At 39.7% G+C, this 20,851-nt stretch overlaps 1 protein-coding gene across 4 annotated transcripts; it reads right to left on the bottom strand.

Annotated features, from left to right (window-relative positions):
- Positions 1-144: 144 nt before the first annotated feature.
- On the bottom strand, positions 145-19,668 carry ikzf2 (IKAROS family zinc finger 2). Of its 4 annotated transcripts, none has more exons than XM_061723733.1 (8): positions 19,530-19,668; positions 16,244-16,291; positions 10,761-10,862; positions 8,026-8,214; positions 7,087-7,254; positions 4,388-4,525; positions 4,159-4,287; positions 145-3,249 (listed from the first exon to the last, which is right to left on the bottom strand). In XM_061723733.1, exons 2-8 carry the CDS (start codon positions 16,269-16,271, stop codon positions 2,438-2,440), a joined length of 1,566 nt encoding a protein of 521 aa, XP_061579717.1. In that variant the 5' UTR covers positions 16,272-16,291; positions 19,530-19,668; the 3' UTR covers positions 145-2,437. The 4 variants fall into 4 exon arrangements, with proteins under 4 accessions (XP_061579717.1, XP_061579715.1, XP_061579716.1 ...); XM_061723731.1 differs by lacking the exon at positions 19,530-19,668 and adding an exon at positions 18,977-19,102; XM_061723732.1 differs by lacking the exon at positions 19,530-19,668 and adding an exon at positions 17,764-18,095.
- Positions 19,669-20,851: the final 1,183 nt, after the last annotated feature.

The following is a 20,851-nucleotide window of genomic DNA, read 5'->3' as shown; positions in this document are numbered from 1 at the left end:
AGCAAAATCTTATGTCACTGATGTTAGAAAACATGCGTGAGACTAATAATGTCTGATTTCCTGTGAAGTCCAATACACAAAAGAGCATCTACTTCAGACAACATGGTGTTTCACTTTCCAAAGATTGTTTTGTGATCGCATGCTGTTGTAGCTACACTTTAATATGAAAACAAGAAATAGATGAGAGGCTCATAGACATAAAGTGCATGACCAACTGTATCAAACACAGAGGGAGACTGTATAAAAGAAAGAACTGGCCTTATGGATGAGAATCCGAACATGTTATCTTACATCCAACTTGTCCTTTATGTGCGCCTTTCATCTTAGAGGTTTATAGAGGTGAATATGAACATTTGCTACAGTTTCTAGAAGTGGCTTTCCACGATCATGCATGACAACCGCACTCATTAACTTATCCTCTTACCCTGCTGCCTCTTTCACAATCCTTGTTGTAAAAGGTCACACATGAATGTTGGCAATGCAGAGCGCAAGAGTCAGTGCGTGCGTGTGCTTGTTCAGGAGATGGCCCTATTCAGACACGATCTAACCAATAATAAGGGGAAGCCACCGCAACAAGGGCTCAGCCTTATCTGCAGTTGTGTCTGCACTGGTCATGATCTACAAAATAGATAAAACATGTTTTCTTGGACGTGTAAAGCGGATGTTTGCTGCAAAAGAAGAAAAAAGAAATAAATGCGTTCATCAAGCTTAAACCACACAGTGGAATTGATTAAAGACGAATGCATAAAGCATAAAGTGAGGTACATGATAGTATCCTGGGTCTTAACTAGATCTCCCTTTTCCTCAGTGAAATAAAGCTCCATACTGAATGTATATACAGTTAAACAACCAATAAACAACTTTTTTCTGTTGATGTACTTCCAGTTTTGAAGAAACTTTGAAGCTCCACTAATGCTCTACAGAAAGTGCATGTAACTCAACCCATCAGTAACCAGGATGTACTTGCGGTTGAGACACTAGTGACAGATTAATTCTTGATTATACATATGGATTCGAAAGCAAAGGATGAGAAAAAGATGGGGGTGATCAAACATTTTAAGGTCACAGGTTTGATAAGAATAATTTTACGTGCTTCCTCGTTTACCTCCCAGCACGGTTTTACTTCATGATATACATTTTTACCTTGTAAGTGCGTGATGAATCGAGGCTCATTGTAGTGGAGGGAAATAAATCTCACTCCAAGCTACAGGTTCGGTTTCAATAAAAGTAAATAGTAACTCATTTTCCAAGTTAAACATGATTCTACACATACATACACAATATTATTGTATTTCCAGTTATGTGTAAAATATTTAGGATTTTGATTTGTATTTGTTAGCACCGGAATGAGTAGGTTTGTAAAAATCTATGCGAGTGGCCGAGTAAACTAAAGCCAAATTAATTTAATTAAAGATATTACTCAAGCACAACAGTATAAAGCTGATAAATACACTGCAAATTGCTCATGAGGACTGATTCATCAAGCAAAGCTCTACAAAGCATTTGTTCAGAGGTAGTTGTCTGTATCAGCTAATCACTATTCTTATTTAAAGAGTAAATATTTGTTTTCCCATGAAACTTCTATGAAAATTCCACAAAACAGAGGTATAAATAAGATACAAAATGCACTGTTTTGGAACAGGAAAGCACATTTACGATGAAAATAACTTGCCAGTAATTCCTCAATTGCTCAAAATAAATTACAAATATACAAATTGTGATATACATCTGTAAATCTAGTTTCTGTTTCTATTTATTGACATCCTAGTCTGTCACTAGTATTGATTCTCTTCATAGTATACATTCAAAACCTTCAAGTTTTCCATACTTACATTAATGGATCACTATAAAAAAAGTTGTATCAAATAATAATACACTGTGGTCATTGTTGCAGGCCTACTTATTCCATAATAGCTTAATTTAGATTATGATAGTCTAAGTAGTAATATTTATATATTCATTGGTTTAAGTCTTACCTAGAACCATGGCATTCCTTCCTGTTGATCTACTTAATTCTATTGTAAATTACAAATTTGTTCTCCATCGTGAGACCACAGGTTATATGATTATGCATAAACAAATGCAGAAGCACTGAAGAAGAATTGAACAGGTACGTTTAAAATTCAAAACCATTTAAAAGCTGCTCCGCGTGACAGTCCAACATTTTAAGAGAGAAAAAACAAAGACAAAACAAGTGAAAAACCTTAACTTCTTTTTTTTTCTACATTAATTAAATATACAGAAAATATCTCTTTGGCCCATACCTTCAAGTGATTGTACAACAGTTCCAATTCACAATAAGTAGCTTAAAAAGAAGTCTTTGATTGTGCTACACTTGTCCTCAGTGCCATTCATCAATGCAGAGTCGTGGGGAAACGGTTTGGAGCAAGCTATTGCCTTGTTTCACTTCGTAATCCTCCCCTTCAAGCTCATGCTCTTACTGGAAAGTATGCTCTCCGCGGACTATATGAGAGGAGAACTCATAGCGGTCTTTGCTCCGGTGACCACAGATGTTGCACTCTAGTGGATCTCTGTATCCGTGGCAACCCATGTGGATGGTGTACATGACATGGTCAAGGAACAACACTTGACAGTGCTCGCACTGAAAGGCCCGCAACTCATGGCCCTCTCGGCCGAACACCCGCACCCCTTCCTGGCTCGCAGGCCTCTCTGCAGCCACTCGCATATTCCCAGGTCTCAGTCTCCCCCCACTTCTGGGTGATGCTTCTCTAACCCGTTCCCCGGAGTAGACCACAGCTGGACTGGCTCGAGACCTGAGACCGGGCGGAGCGATGCTGCCCTGGTAGCCCAGTCTGTCCTGAGGGCTGCTCCGAGCTGAGTCAGCAGAGTCCATACCACTGTTGCTAGGCGATTCCTCTTGTCCTGGATGGGGTGGTTTGTTCTGCCTGGTTAAGACGGTGGGGCCATTTGAGGTTGGACGGATGGGGAACTCGTGAGGCTGGTGTGGCTGTGGTGGAAGGGGTTCAGAGTTTCCTGGATGCTCTGTTCGTTGGCCCAGTGGTATGACGTGATGGTAGAGGGGGTTGACGATGGGCACCACGTCAGCCATAGACAAATGAGGGCCCGGGTGGTGGAGCATGGGACGTAGAGCATCTGATCCTAGATACGGCATGGCGTTGTTGATGGCCTGTTCCATCAAATGAGGTGGTAACATCTCAGAAGGCTTTTCAAACTTTAGGCCTATCTCATAGCCTATATCATGATAGTTGTAGCGAGCCATCTTCTCACCTACAAATAACAGATTTACACAAGGACTGAATAATCAACAATGAACTGGCGATCTTTGACTACTTGGCAATAACTTTCATAAATACGTAAAAGCATTTCTTTTCATCTACAAGCTAGAGGGTCATAACTATTCACAAATACGAGTATCAACATTTCCTCTCTAACCCGCCAACTTCATATATTGCTGATATTACAGATTTTGTTTTCATCATTTGTACTGAATGTTAAAATCTATTGGGGTGGAAAGCCCCATCCATCTACTATTGCGCTGTTTAACCCCTCCTGAACAGGGATGCGGTAAGCTGTTTTCACTCGATAAGAACAATGGCAAAGTTACAGGTGTACCTAACCACAGAGTGAAAAACATTTCCTTGCCTTTCAGTCCTGTGCTTGCTGTAGCTTGCTAAATGTCTTTCTCTAATAGTGTGGCGAAAAAAAGAAAAACAAATCTGAAGAAAAGGTTTCCGCATAAGTTGGGCAAGGTTATTTTGTTATATAACAGCATGATGCAACAATGTGAAGGAAGAAAAAAAAACTATTCAATTAAAGTTAAATGTAAAAAAAGAAAAAGAAAAAAAAATCCATTTATTGCCTTAAAGGTTTATATAGTTGAAATACTAATGGCATGAAAAAGATTACTTAAATGGAATTAAAATCTCTGTCAAAGAAAAAAAAACTATACTAAATCTGTGTTTGGGGGTAAAAGAAGAAAAAGAAAAAAGTGGATAAGTCCAGAGCTGGGACTGAAAACAATAGTTCATATGCACTGCGTGGTAGAGCACCTTAAAACTTAACTTGAAACCAATCAAATGACACTGCATGTCAAAGTCTGTGTCTTCCTGTCTCTTCCCACATTATTAAAGTAAAAACAAAAGGTGGTGATTGGCTGACTCATTCTGAGATACGCACCCACAAATTTCTGAGGAGTCGTGCTCTTCCTTTTGCCTAGAGGGAGTCTTTCTATGACCGGGGGTCGATCAAAGACTGCCAAGGTGTTGGCCTCTGCCATGGACCTGACTTCTTTCTGTGGAACCTCACCTGAAAAGGGTAAAAAGAGAGTTAGACGGAGAGTTAGACTTATCTGTATAGAATTATTGCATTGCAGGGTTCTATTGTTTCTGCTTGTGGTTTCTTTTACCAGTGTAAGGGCCGGTGTTAGATGAGTGATCCAAGCCAATTCCCTGCAAATATCCGTGGCAGCGTTCTTTGTGCTCTTCTAGCGAGGTGCGCTGCTTGTAACTCCGTCCGCAGTAGTTGCACTTGTGTGGTTTGCCAACTACAAACAAACACATTCAAGGGAAAGATAACTGGATGGTGCCCAGTGTTGCGTAGTTGTAAAAAAATAAAAATCTTACGAACAGTCAGTAGTTCAAACAAAGCAGACGCAGGCTTCTGAGATCACGGAGGTTTCCACTAGTAGTGTAAGGATTCCACTCAACTGTTGCCAGACTGAAATACAGGCTGTGGGCGACCAAAGTAGTGGCGCCATGAAAGTCTGCATTTTGAAACGCTTTGGTCTGCGAAACACAAAGCGAACTCCCACTGCGGTGGCACAGGATGAGTAAATGATGGAGCTGATCATGCATCCCATGGTGGCGGTAGGAAACTCCAAGCTTAAACTGCTTTGGAGGTGGCGTGTGATTCATTGCGCCACTTCAATTTTATTCAATTCCTTCCTACTGAGACAAGTGGAAAGATGCAGACACATCCTTTGCATCTATCTTTAGCTATCAAGCCATTGATCAATCCACCCATCCAGCATGCTTCTATATATGTGCAAAATTTGTCCTAAGATGTTGGGTCTTTTTTCATTTTATTTAACCTGAACATGATATTGCTGTATACCAGGAAGGCGAATAATTACGGGCTTTCCTCTGAAGCTGTAAAATAAAAGCCGAAGCACAGATATTCTTGAAAACCCACACTGCATGAAGCAAAATCCCACAGACAAGCACTGCTGACAAGAGCTCTGTGTCCTGTATTGAGATACTGTCAAAGTTAATGTAATGACTCATAAAGGGAGTCCGTGAGTAAACTAGAGGCCACATTAAGCGTACTACTGAGAACCAACCTCTGCCATTAGCTGAGTGATATAAGACATTCACCAGCATGCTGATGATCGCTGCTACAGATACATGTTGCATCCAGCGTGCATGTCGTAGGAGCATTTCATTCAATCTTACACTACTGAGCAACAGAATATTCCCATAACTGTGAATGTTACATCATCAACCCTGGACTACTTCTTTGATGATATGTGCGTAAGAAATAAAACCCATTTGTTACCAAACGAGATCAGTCATTGCCAATCTTACATCAGCAGACACTTTTTCCCCTCAGCTGCATGTGTCATTCAGTACTTTTGTGGTCTATGACTGACACCGTATTGGCAGAAGTAGAAATTAGAGCCATCTTTTTTTTCTTTTCTTTTTTTCTGAGTAGGAAGCGTTTGGTGATAAACAGTTTCTATATTGTTAACGTGCGGCTAGATGACCATGCAAGGCCACTGAAACAATATTCATTTTGCGTACTGAAAGGATTGTTTCAAAATTAAGCGTCATCACGGAAACAGCACTCTTTGCTGCTTTCCAGCCGTGAAAAACTCTGACAGTGAGTGGAGTAGGCAGTATCACTCTTTTGTTCTCAGTCACTCACATCCACACACTCCTTCAAATACAAAAAAATAAATGTGGCATTCAGTTCTTTTTCATATTTATATAACCACCGATGCATAACCTTGTGCAGATGTTGGATGGATCTGAAGAATCCTCCTTTCAAATTCATGCAAATGCTTCACACATTGAACTTTCTCACTTGAGTGATTGCGTTTGGCTAATAAGAGGGAACTTGCATGCGTTTAGATGACAAAGCATGTAAAACCACTCGCATGCCAAGTCGCAATGTTCCCACGTTATTGTTTTGCCAGTGCATGAGTGAAAAATGCCAACTTTCAGTGTAACACACTGTATCTTACTCTCGTTTTCAGTTTCTTGCCAGCTAACTCCCATTTCTGTGCTGAAGTTGTTTTTTTTTTTAGTCATCTGTCCTCAGTCCCCAGACAAAAAATGTACATTACTGATGGTGGAAGACAGATGTGGGAAAAAGAGACAATGCAGTCTGCATTCAAGAAAAATGCAAGTAACTAATAAGACAGGAATTAGAGATATAAAAAAAAAGAAAAAGAAGCATGTGCAAATACAAGAGTGAACACCCAAACACAAACATTCCCCGTATCTAAAAAGAGAGTTGAGTATGAGTAACCCCCATGGGGGCTTCATAGGCAGAAATGACAGCATTGTCTGACCTTGATTTCACAGGCACAACAGAGGGGAGAGCACTAAGTCTGATAGAAAAGTGGGTTACAGTTGAGAGAGACAGGCAACTCTCCACGTGTGTCTCTGAGCAGTTTCCTCCCTAGCAAGACGAGCGAAGAAACAGTTTGTCCTTGGAGCCTAACCGAAAGGCGCTCATGCCGGTGTCTGTGAATGCACATGTTAAACACACAATCTCTTTCAAAATCACAGGTCTCCAGCCTGTAGGTGACTCTGAGTCACTAAATATCTCAGGAGGATATTTGAGAGGTGGTGACAAAGCCTGACATTTCTTGGAAATAATGTACTAATGTTACTTCGTATTCTGGCTTGCACAACACAAAAAAAAAAAATTAAAATATATATATATATATATATATATATATATATATATATATATATATGTATATATACACAGTACTTCTTCTTTCTTCTGTTCCTGAAGCACTTCTGTTGATAAGTCCCTTCTGGGTAACAGGCGTGGGTGAGTAAAAAGGGAAGAGAGGAGGCAGAGGAAGAGGCTTACCAGAATGAGTGCGCAAATGACCGGTGAGGGCATCTCGGCGGCGACAGGCATAGTTGCAGAAGGGGCATTTGAAGGGTTTTTCTCCTGTGTGCAGCTTGACGTGTCGCAGCAGGTTTCCCTTCTGGGTGAACGACACACCACACTGGTTGCATTGGAACGGCCTGTCACCTGAAAGGGCGGGAGGGGGGGGGCGCACAGGAAGTCAGTACTTAACTCAGTGTGGATGGTGGTTATGATCATCTATATTTTTATAATATAGATGATAGATTTTTTTTTTCCTGTTCCTAATATAAAGTACCTTCTATGAGAGCTAGAAGCTGACCTTAATCGCGAGCAACCACCAACAGCTGCTTTATTTATCATAAATGAAAAGTAAAGTCAAAGGAAACCTGACACTCTGCTCAAATGTTGACACAATTCTTCTGAGGTTTTAATGGAATAACTGTGACATGTTGTGGTCAAAATACCATCGCGATGTGATGCAAAGATTCCACTTACATGTATTTTTTCACAGTTCTGTTCAGAGGTGTCGGTTTTAGGAGGTAGAGTCATACGTTCAACTTGACCCCTATCCATTGCCCAAAGAAAGAAAAAGTAGTGGCGTAAAAGCCTGCTCTCAATACACAAACATGTGTGTCTCCCTCACTGACTGCATGATGGGCTTTTTGATGGTGTGGGCACTGTTTCTTTAGATCTTGAGCCAGTTGGAAAAAAGAAATCTGATCCTAACACTGTGACAACCAGAACAGTCATGGCGTCAGTTGAAACAGGTTGTGGGAGATTCCAAGGATATTTTTTCTTTCCCTTCACATTCAGTTGAGGACTGAACTCCACCCACTGTCGAGGAAAAGAAGTGATTTCTGACTCACTGACGCGCCACCTTGGTCAGACAGCACTGCGCGCTGTGAAACTTGAAAGCGACATTTACACAATTCGTACCATTTGCTGGTCGATTTCCTGCATCAGAAGGTCCGTTTGCTCCAGATAGCCCATCCTGCACGTCGCAGGGACTGCCATCCACAGACTCCTTCAGCGCTGCTCCTTCATCCCCCATTGGGTCCATATCTTCAGGTGCTGGACTGCTGTTGTCTTCTTCCGCAATTTCGTCCTCTTGCTTCACTGTCAGTTCTGGAAATAAAACAAACCACTCTCATGACAAGATGCAGTTTACAGTTTAACTCTCCTCTTATCTTACAACACTCTCCACAGGGGTCGTGAAGCTGAATTGTAACCAACTAGTGTCAATTTGTAATGAATGAATCAGAGCAAAATTATGGCTAAGGCATGATTGAAGTGAACTGGATTTCCTTCTGGAGTCAGATACAAAAAGGTTGTGGGTGAAAAAAAAAGAAAAGAAAAGATTGTTAAATGTGGAGGTTCAACCGGCAGGTCGTATCCAATCAGAAGGAATGGACGCAGTGACAAGATGAGACTGTGAAACAAATAAACAGGCTTGTCTGGTTTTCCTTGAGGAGAAAAAGAGCGTCAGAGGCACATTGCAGGTTACTGCTGACTAGCAATGGGAAACTGGCTAGATGACAAGGGCCAAAGATTGTGCAATAATGTCTAAATGTGTGTGTGTGTGGAGGTGAGAGGCGGCAGGAAACCTACCTCCAGCAGTCTCCTGTTATAAGTCACCACTAATTGGTAATACTTGAAATAAATAATGATTCATACGCACAAGATGAGACTACGTGCTATTTCATTTTTAAACCTACACAACCTGTATGAATACACTAGTTTATGGTATATAGTATATTAGAAGCAATCTTTTTCTAACCCTTTTTTAAGTCAAATTCTTCACGTTTAATTTGTCTCCCATCTTCCGATGCAGTAAGACGTAACAACGAGCCATACGCATCAAAACACACATGAATCAGATGACCAAGCACTGCACGTCATTAAAAAAAGGAAAATGAAAACAGAAAAGCCATTTTCGGTTATTTGGCTGACAGTAAAGTATGCGGTGATCAAGTAAAACAGTCACGGATTCTTCTATTTGACATGTTGGTTCTGAGATAAATGTGTGATGTAAAAATGTTTTGCAGGCGTTACAAAGGACAAAGTTTCCTTTTTGTCGTTTGAATTTTACTTTCTCTGAAGCCCTATGAGACCAAACAAGTATTCCTGCGCAATGTAATAAAACTTGACTCAGTCTGTCCCCTCGAGCGGATCTGAGCTTGTTCTCACTGCAGGTGTAACAGAAGATTTTCAAACATCACACTGTGATCAGCGGGTATCTTTAGTACAGCACCAACAGTATTTCTGATGTGAGATGAATTTAAGAAGGGCTATTCATGTACAGTAGTGAAGAGAAGGGGGAAAAAGAAAAGAAGAAGAAGGCGAGCACTCTCCAAGCACAACTCACTGATCCTGATGATCCTGTTTTAGGACAATAATGTGGTTGTTGTTTCACTAAATCCTCCCATTAGACAGAATCCATCAACTGTCCTCTTAAGCTTTGGAGCTGAATTTACTAAACCCTCATCCCACAGTTAAGGGATTAAATAAATATATATTTTTTTCATGTTGAGCAGAGCAAGAGATTCATGTCATGAAGAAAATGGCATTTTTCAAAGTGCCACTGTATGTTTCCAGTGTTCACATAAACACTTATCCCAATATCCAAGCTGAAACCGAGCCTCGCCTTTGACGGCTGTATCCTGGCAACACGGAGCAGACCTAAACGTCCTTGCTATTCAGCTCTGTTCATCTTTACATCTGTCTCTCCATTGTGGCTGAGCGCAATGCACAGAGTGGTCAGGTGAGGATACGCTTGAACAGTGGTTGCTACGACAAAAGCCGGAAGAAAAAGACACTGTGTAATTCTGGTCTTTTTCTAGAAACCGTATGTGATTTTTCCTTGATCCATGGAAAGGCACGGATGAAGATCACTACTGGTTCACTGACAGCATCCAAACCTGATAAAACACTTTCTGCTCAATTTTGGCTGGCTATATATTCCGTGCTTCATATTAGATCTGTATAGATGATGTCGGATAGCTCTTTTACCGGAACAAAATCCACGCAGGTTGCAGACTGACAAACGTGAAAACCATTTTGCAGCCGGCCTCCTTGTTGCATTTAACCTTGTGGGAAAAAGGTTCCTCCTTTTCTTTTCTCACTCAGATCTCTTGTCTTGCTTTGTTTCCCCTTTTTTTAAGTTGCTGCATCACAGTGACATCGCTAGAGATAAGTCCATAGACTGTGTGCAACAAATGAGCCTTTCATGCCAAGTTCTGTACATGACAAGGTACAACATAACACTTCAGTGCAGGAGCTCTCATCGTGGAAGCTATTGTGCTCACCTTCATTTATATCATGTTTAATGTTCATTTAAACATTTTTTAATAGTTTTAATGCAGAATTCATGCAAAGCATATGGTCCTCATTTATACACATGCACAGTTACACACACCATGCAAGGTAACATGCAGGCCAACATTCAGAGGCATCCGTCTGCTAATCTGGTCTCATTAGTTGTGTAAGTAATGCTGCAAGAACTGCAAACTTACTCTCAAACGGAAATCAGTTTAGAGGGAATACAATAAGAGATAAAGTGCATTTATAAGAATGACGTCGCCTTGTGCGGTTAAAACTGTAAATCATTTCTGAAGGAGTAATGACAGCTTTGTGCAGTGAGGTGTATTTGTGTATATTTATTGAGCACTCACCACGGAGGGAATTAGGACCCTGAGGAACCATCTGTCCATTCGTCGCAGACACATCCACCAACATCCTAGAGTTCTCCTTATCAGGAGAGCATTGGCCGTTACCTGGGAGACACAGAAACATAGCCATCTTCATTGTATTGTATACTGCTGCAATTGTTAAAAAAAAAAAAAAGAAAAAGAAAAAAGAAACACTCAATGGTACATGGAAAAAATGCTTGGTTGTTTGTCTTAGTGAATATCCAGCTGAACCTGCAGCAACACATCTCATGTGAAGAATGAGATGCTTGCAGACTGAACATAACCGCACCTCAGACCACGTTCTGGTCTATTGACTTTTATAAAGATAAAGCAAGGGGCAAAGAATAGAAGTAAACAGCATGTGCAGTTGAGCAAACATTTAATATTTCACATGAGTAAGAAACTCAAATGTCTTTCCTTCTTGGATGAAAAACGATGCATCATACTCAGACCTCCTCCTGAGTCCAACCTGAATGGTGAGTATAAAGGTCAAAATCCAGAATGCAGGGTGGAACTAACTCAACTGCATGCATGCACCTTTGGGATCCTGATGTCCAGCAAATGCAGATCAGATTGCAACCTCTCAGCAGTCCGTTGAGAACACAGGCCATGGATAGCCCAGTGTCCACTCAGAGGGAGAGCAAACCAATCCCTTATCTCCTTACACTCCGGCCCCATCAGGGTCACTAAAACAATGCAGCGGCAACAGGCCAACACTCAGGTGTCAGATCCCTTAGGAGCCAACGAGTACTCTTGTACTACCAGTAGCTTATACGTTTATACTGACAAATTTGAAAAACTGGGAAAAATAAATAAATCTGAATATGATGTCCCCAGGCAGCCAAAGGATGGCATTACATGTTATGTCTGAACGGACACCTTGTATCACTTTGCTAGTGCTGCAAATATCAGAAATGATACATACATGAAAAAAGATACATCCATCAGACTTCAACTAGCTACAGTACGACAGCTCGTTTCATTTCACAGCCTCTCCTGTGCTACTGCTGCTGTAGCGGGAGCCTCACCAGGTGGGGCTTACTGGGAGACGTTGTCCATGACACAATCCCTGGGCCTGGGCTCAGGTTGCACAGGTTGCACAGGTTGGGGTTAGAGGAAATCTCAGGTGACCAATGCCGGCTATGCCTCGGCAATGCTGTCCTGGAGACAGGAGTGTCCCAGATTTGTCATGAAGGATTTTCCATTAGCCTTGCGTAACACATGCTGACAGATGCCTAGCAGCACCATGTATCAAGCCTTAACTAATAGTTTTTGGGGCTTTTTGAGTTCAGCATTCTCAAACAAGGTTCCCAACAAGGAACATAGCATTAAAATGAAAAAAAGAAGAAAGAAAGGGTACTATCAAGCCCTTAACATGCGAATTAACAAACTTTGAAATGCATAAAAAGCCATCAAAAGCCAAGACGCTTCCAGCTTTCATTAACAGTCAAGTTCTGATTCTTTACTATTTCTTAATTGCAATGGTCAGATACAGCTGGACAATCAGGAAATTCCCTAATTAAAATGTTCAGTTTGGCCTGGTTGCCATATCAATAACAGGGTGAGAAAAAACAAACAAAACACACCGAAAAAGGAAATAAATAGAAATTAAAAAATCACTAGCCAATGCTTTCATAGACTGAATTGAAGATTTGGAGTTGGTGTCCCACGTTTGCTTAGTCAAACCTATATGAAGAGTAGGACCAGAATATCAAACTGATATGACTTGCTGGGGAAAATGCATTTTGACTAATATGCCAAATTGGGATGATTTAATCTGCTGACAAATGGAAAGGAACAAATTTGTACCCGCAAAACTCACAGGTGTGATTGTTATTGACTTTATTACCGACACCACATGAGCATTTTCTGTAGTTCAGTCATCCTCTCATAACGAGTGAACTCTATGATCTTACAATTTATTTAAAAGAAATCCTGTGCAATTAGGAGTGTTAAACCAGGCTTAAACCATCTGCAGGGAGAAAAAAGATATGAGAAAAAAAGGGTGAAATCAACAAACATTTTGTCTGAAGAGACAAAATTTATAGAAAACGGAAAAAAAAAACCCAGGTTTAGCACCTTCTTGCACATCTTTTAGCATACATTTCAAAGACATGCAGACATGTGTGCACTAGTATTTCCTTTTTCTTTCTGCTCTTTTGGGTTTGCTATTTATGTATCGGGGGTGACCCAGCAAGGAATGGGACTATTTATTAAACAGGTCAAATTATACTTTTGGGGATTTTCCCTTTCATTTTTATATCTTATGCAGATGTTTTTGCATGTACAAGACGTGCATAGGTACTTATACTAAACTGCAATTATGTCCACTCACAGAAGACGCTGCTTATGAATTGCAGGAACATTTTTGATGCTAGTCCTAGCTTTTCTTCCTTTCATTAATTGCATTACCATATAACCAATTTGCTAAATGCCTGCTGCCCCATGTTGCCTTTAGTTTGGCAGTGGTCAAACAAAAGAAGACGCAGCTGTCTTTTTCTTTGCCAGGTATGGACAATCAAAATTTGGTGCCTTCAAAGGTCTTAAATGGTCTTAAAGAAATAGGAACTGAAGTCTAAAGAGAGACTTTTTCCTCCGTTTTTATGTAAAAGCGTGTAAAATCTATTATAATATTATATCAAAAACAGGAACAAGTGTGAGAGAGAAATATTTTTTCTGAAACAGAGATATGTGTGAGTAATTCCTCTCGGTGACAATGACAGCCTATGTGAAAGAGTGTGTGAAAGAATGTAAGGTTTACAATTGAGACCATGAGATAATCTCGGTGAAAATGTTTCTTGTCTTTGATAAAACATAACAGTGTATGTGACAGAATAGTAGAGGCGTGTGAACGTATGACTTCTGTAAGAGTACGATTACCTGCAAAGGGACAAAATGAGTGTGAAAACAGAAAGTAGTGTAAAAAAAAGAGCTGATTAAACACTGAGGCAGCTTGGGTTCACAATCTTTTATTATCAAGCAGCTTTCTTGAAAGCAAAGCTTGTGTCTGCAGCATTGTTTCTGAAAAAAAAAAAGCGCCCCATCCATCCATATAATAATCCACATAATCTACTTTTTCTCAACGTGTCCTCATTTCACCGTTATCTTTAAGTAGATGTTTTTCACCTTTATAAGGCCACCAGAAATTGAAACCAAAAACAGTGAGTCTCATATGAATGTGTACAATGTCAAGTCACACGTCTGATCCTACTACTGTGACTCACAGACACTATTACCCTTACATGCATGAAAAAAACCCAACATATACTGTAGATTTTCATGCTCTGAACTTCCACAACTTTGATTAGTTCCTCCTTTCTTATTGCAGGCTCTGTTTAATATTGGACAAGCAGCAATTCAATAGAGCAGTTTTTGGGTTTCTGGCGGTGCATCTGCAAGCCATGTGGGCATGCAGCCTGTTACCCAGAACTATTATTCAAATTGACTTTAACTTAAGACTTGCACATTTTATTTTCATTCAATCTTATGCTTCTGGTGTTTCAATCAACTTCATTTTAATGATATACACAGTGCAGTGTTTTTTTATTAGATCTATTTTCTATTTCAAAAGAATTATTTAAAATAATTAATCATAAGATATTTCTTATCAACTGCCAGGAAACACGGCCAAGTTTTGCAGTAACTTCTACTTTAAAAATGAGATAAGTCTCGGTTAAAAAAGTTTGCCAAATATTCGTTATTCAAACATGCAATATGTGTCACAATTTCATAATCCCGTTGCTTCTTAAAAGTGATTATTTAGAGCCTGTTTCTGGCAAAACAATCGTAAGACAGCTTTAACAATTTAGCCACAGTTGCATTCATTCAAACGATCCATCAACACAGTGACCCGGTGTAATATTCAGTCTCAGCTAAAGTTCTGCACAAACTAATGAAAATATTTCACTGCAATCCATCAACAACAAAGTCTTGGTAAATTGGTATTCCAACATTAGCGATCTCAGTTCTCTGTCACTCGTGTGTAGTGAAGCCACCTATGTGCCAGATCCTTCGCAGCCTTGAACTCGAATGAAAGCCAACTCAGCTCTACAGTATTTTTATAATGTTGTCAAGATTCATAGTTTTGTCTCTTTTCATTCATGAATTGAGTTCAATCAGAGTGTTTTCTGATTTGATTGTTATCAAGTTACCATATCAGAGTCTGAAATGTTCCTGTGACTCATGAACATTGCCCCGTTTATCCTTCCATTCAGTACAGAAAATAAAGTAGAGTACACCCTGGCATGAATGCTCATGAACACTAGAAATAATCACATAAATGCACCTGTTTAGTTTAAAGGTGGAGATTTCCACATAGGGTAACATTTTTCTTAAATATATGTCGTGGGTTTGTTTACATTCTATGATTTAACATGCTGACTTATTATCTTTTTTCTTTATTTTAGTTTGAGGTGCAGCATGTTTTGGTCTTATCCACAGTATCATGCAAATGGTAAAGGATGAATATAAGAGTGTCCAAAAGAGAGACACTACTTCTATTGGACATGCTGCCCATGTTAGAGAATGCATGTGTTTTTACGCTGATGATAATGAGCGTATGATACGTTTGCATGGGTGGATAGCATGACTTAGCGTATAGTTGAAGTGCATATACAGTAGTATCATAGCAAGACTATGCTGCTGTGTGTCAGTGCAGTACAGCGTTTGACCTAAATTGCCATCCACAATCAGCACCAGCTAACCAAGGATATAAAATACGAGGGAGTAGAGAGGAATGTAAAGTGTTATATTTCTCAAAATTTAGGCTTTCTGTTTCGTAACGCAAGCAAAATCTACTGTTCGTTTGTTTATCCCAAATGCAAAATTTCAGAAACAAGCCAAAGATGGACAGAAAAGGGAGGACAAGGCTCCATCTTTCCTTTTGCCTTCACCCCTAGATCGCCTGTCAAGTGTTCCTACAAGCACAAACCCCCAATGGAGACTTAAAAGTCCCCACTGATGTCATCAACAATATACCTGTGTTAAAATATACACAACGAAGCAAAAATACAGGGGGGGTGAAGGGAAGACATTAAAGACACCCAAAGGAAACCAGCAAAGGGCAATGGAGCACCACAAAGTGCATATCCAGTATACGCCGCATTCAACAGGATGTTGCTAATGCAGCATTTTCTCTGCCTTTAAGAGGTGAACAGGAAAAAGGCTGCACTTTGGGGAAAATCCCTTAAAATGTTTATCTCAACTAGATTGTAAATATGTATTTTCTTATTCGCCTTGTTTTTTTTTTTTTTTGTATCAACACGGTCCCAAAATACTGAAATGGTTTCAAAAGCCAAAACAGGGAAATTACCCAAACTTAATTTAAAGACTCTAAAGAAAAAAAAAAATTGCAATGGTCATTGTCAATACGCCCCCATTATTGGTACACTCAAACATTCTGATTTGCATGCAAATGATCCCTGCTTGTCTTAAACATATGTTGTGGGTCGGTTCGGAGGACTTACGGGCAGAATAGTCGTCGGAAGTCTCCATTTTCAAGTTCTTTGGGAGTGCTGCAAGATAAAAAAAAATCAAAAAACACATATTACTGCAGTGTTCATGACACTAGCATAAAAGAGTTTGCTTAAATGCATTGTTTTTATTTATTTTTTAATTGTTTTGAGAAATGTGTGTATGTATAATGATATGATACATGATTTATTAACTAGCCCTATAGCACATTAATATTAATCCTAACATTTTCTAACTTTGCGACCTCTATGTAGCTTGAGATGCAAGGTCAGGTTTCCGTCATAACAGCAGCAAGTCTGTGCAACTTTCTGGTTGTATATGTTTAGCATGCTACCATGAGAACTACTTCAAAAGTAAGAACAGACATGTTGTACTTTCACATTCTCTATTTCAAAAATCCTGGGCCGGACCAAATAATAGTTAATTACTGCTGTTACAGTTCCTGTGTTGTTGGGGTTTTTTTTAGTTTTTTTTTCATCTACTTATATGGAATTTCATTTTTATTGTAAAAATGTTCATCTCACTCAGATTTGAGATGAAATGATGACTCACATTCTTCAGACACAATCGGCCAACAACAAAAACAGGCAAAACAAGAAATAACAACATCGAGTGAAGTACCACTTTTGCCATCAAAATCTTATAATCAAGCCCACTTACTGGCAAAACTTCACTAACCTGACTATATTGATCTTTTGTGTAAAATCAGTGATGCAAAATGACGAGCAAAGGAATGTCATTAATTCATAACCACACACAAGGGATTTGTGGAGAAGGTCTGAAGTTGTGAAACTTGTTTTATACTCGAAACATCATTAGCGTAAACATGGATTACATTAATAAGGGGTTCACTGATACGTTTGAAGATGTACATTACACTGCTAAATGAACTTTGGTTCTACTATATTTCACCATTCTCTTGTTGACCATAAACTTCAGAAATATAGAAATCATTAAAGTATAAGTTGGAATCTGAAACCGCACTACACAAGGACCGAAATAAAGATATAACCAGCCACGTTGCATTGTATCTTATCAATACAAGTAGTTTCAGTGATAATCATGAACTCTATCCCTTTAACTAGAGAGGGAAAATCATGCAAGCCAACTGCAGAACAAGCCACATCATTTTTTCTTTTTCTCACTTCTCTCAAGGCAGTTCACTCTTTGCATTGCACCTATCTGCTTTGTCAAGGCTCTTGAATGAGTCTCACATATCATGGAAGCTTTGCAGCAAAACCAGCAAGCTGTCAAACGCCTTGTTTCAGACCCGGGCTATTCCTGTGTGAAAACCTGCGTCAGTAGCCAACTAAAACTGAAAGACTAGAGCAGAAAAAGAACATCATATCATATAAATGGGAAACCAAAAAAAAAAAAAAAAGCTGGGTTCCCACAGTTACATTCAAGTGTCTCCCCTGTGCAAAATTAGTTGATAATTTCAATCAAAGATGGAGGGAGGAGGTGGTAAGTTGTCTCCACCTCCCTTTAAAATAGTAATAATAATGACATTTACCTATTTCGTCCAGTGAGGTCTCACAATGAAAAAAATATATATATACAAAAAGATTTTGTCCAGTTCAGCATGAATCCGTAACAGTCCAACAACAATGGAAACAAGTTATATGAGCAAGTTCAAAAGAAAAAGCAGACAAAAAGTTGAGGAGGAGCGCATCTGCAGCGCCCTACAGGTGACTGGGTGAAAGTCTCTGGTTCTCGCCCCCCTTGGCGAGTTTTCCACTTTTTTTTATTCTCAGTGACGCCGCCGACCCGTGGAGATGTAGACTCTCACTCGGTTCAAACTTCCAGCTCACGAGAAGCCGCTCAGATATTCAGATATGCGCCGCGCGTTTCTAACAGGAACAAAGTGAGGGGAGATTCAGCGAGTTGGTAAGGGAAAGACAGAGAGGGATGGATCAAACTGGATCCACCGGTTCCTAAGGAATTAGCCATGGCGACAGGGAGCAGCCAAGCTATTTTCAACAACCGAGGGACTAGATATTCGTGGGTAAGCAAAGCTGGAGATGTGATTCAAGGTCAAGAGCCTCAGGCTTTTAAACTGGTCCTGCAGAGAATGGGGACTATGTAACGCAGTGGCAAATGAATCATCACCACATTCAGATGGCACATTAAGTGTCCCATCATGGACAGAAGGAATTAAAAAGACCCCCCCCCTTTTCTTAAAAAAAAAAAAAAAAAAATATATATATATAAAATATATATATATATATATACAATATATATACATATATATACATATATATATATACACATATATATATATATACAATATATATACATATATATATATATATATATATATATATATATATATATACATATATATATATACACATATATATACACATATATATATATATATATATATATATATATATATATATATATATATATATATATAATATATATACAATATATATATATATACACATATATATATATACATATATATATATATACATATATATATATATATATATATATATATATATATATATATATATATATATATATATATATATATATATATATATATAGGCTATAGGCCTACCACTTTTTTTGACAGTACTTCCTAGTTATGTTTCAGAAACCCAATTTAATATTCCGGCCAAATGAATCATGTCAACACGTCAACAGCTGCATATGCGGGATAATTGTATTTAGCAGATGTTGGAGCGAGTTAAGCATTAAGGACAGAGTGCATTTACCTGCAGGCAAGCGCATCTCTTGAACTAACCATCAGCTGCAATACAAGGACCGAGAGGCGAGTTTCGTTGCCGTTGTGGCAACGCGCTCTGTGTCTCGTGTTAAGGGATGTTTGGCTGTGATGCCATCATGGCTTGAAGCTGATTTGACAGCTGCAATTCAACAGGTTATCCGATCACTGCAGTGTACAGTAGAGCCCGTCTGGTTTTCCATTCATCAGACAGACGCTCCTCGTCTTGTCTGTCTGTGCTGCAGACGTGCGCTTCCAGCAGCTCTCAAGCCGGAATTATGGTTTTGCGTTAAATCGACGGCGTAGGGGACGCGGGATGCGCGTTGTACTTGCGCGTCGCCGCGTACCCTACGCCGTAGGCTCTGCGTCGGTGTAACGCGGAACCATAAATCAGCCTTCAAGCGTCTGTCGCCAATTCATACTCGAAACATTATTGAATGGACAGTAAAACAAGATCTGTCTGGTTAAAACAGGAAACCGATACGCGCAGTTTCGGTGTCTCTCGCTGGCTTTTTTTTTGTGTGTCTTTTCTCTTTTTAATTTACCTTAAACACGTAGGAGTTTATATAATCCAATGAATTTGCACACTGATCCAGACTGAATAATGTCTCGTCTTGGAATAGAATTCATTCTTGTCCGACATGCACCTCGCAGGGCGGACTAAAGGCAGTTGGTTCCGCAGCAGCAGCAGCAGCAGCAGCAAAAGCAACAGTTGTTAAATCCACCAGTGACTTCCTCCTCCATCTCCCTCAGAGCGCGGCAGAGCTGCACACAAGCCGCACAAGTTGCTATTCTGGGAACTTGGTCTGACACAGAGAAACGGATCAGACAGCGTGGACAGCCTGCCTCTCTGCTCGGCAATCGATTGGGTTATTATGGGTCCTCTTTTGTCAGCCAGGTTACATTCTTTTGCAGTTCAAAAACACAACTTGCATAGACTTCTCTCCATTGTGCCCAGAGCACAGTGACATGAGTAACCACATGCGTTTTTTTTTCTTCTCCTCCCTGTGTAACAATAAAAAGCATTTATGAATAACTTGTCTAATTTTAAGAATTATTTTTGAATGCTTTAACTTTTTAATTTTTCAAAGTAAACATACATTAAAGGGGACCTATTATGGCATCTAATAGCTATTTTAAACATGCCTTGAATGTCTTAAAAACAAGCTTTTCGATTTTGCTAAATAAATTAGAAATTCAGCCTCTGAGCCATGTCTTTATCTTCCCAGTCTCTAACCTCATTATCTATGCAGGATTCTGAGTGGGCGGGGCTATGATAATGAGGCTCTGTGCTGATTGGCTGCATGAATGACGTGATACACCGCTACGAAAAAATGGCGGAAGCTCCAGCCGGCGGAGTTAGTTGTGGGCGTGGTTTCACGCATCGGAGGCCAACCTCTGTAAATCACTCCCGTCGTTACGTAACAACGGGAGCAGAATCTGAACGGCTCGTAGAAGCCACATCACACTGGATGGCTCATCCGGGCGGCTGTACAGACACTGCAGAATTAGGTTGCTTTCCTCCTTCTCTGAGTTGGCAGGCTGAGGGGAGACCACTTTATATATGTTAAAGCAAGAAAAAACGTGTTTTTCATAATAGGTCCCCTTTAACATACATATGCAAACAGAATAAACATAAATGCATACATTTTGCTGTTTACAGCTTTGCCTAAATGAAACATGCCCTCTTTTCCTTTTTTTCAAAAGTTGAAATAATTTCCTGAAGTCATTTTAAAATGTCTGTTTGGTTAAAATACCAAATGGATACAGTATACACGTCCCCTTTCTTAACCATGCCCCCACACCATTGTGCATAGGACTTGCGTTTAAAGTGGGTGGGTGGTTGGGGGGTCCTCATGCCTCTTTT

Source organism: Cololabis saira, chromosome 6, assembly GCF_033807715.1.
Source record: "Cololabis saira isolate AMF1-May2022 chromosome 6, fColSai1.1, whole genome shotgun sequence".
NCBI classification, from domain to species: Eukaryota; Metazoa; Chordata; class Actinopteri; order Beloniformes; family Belonidae; genus Cololabis; species Cololabis saira.
Note: the sequence above shows the minus strand (reverse complement) of the source record. Positions and strands in the feature narration are given on the sequence as shown.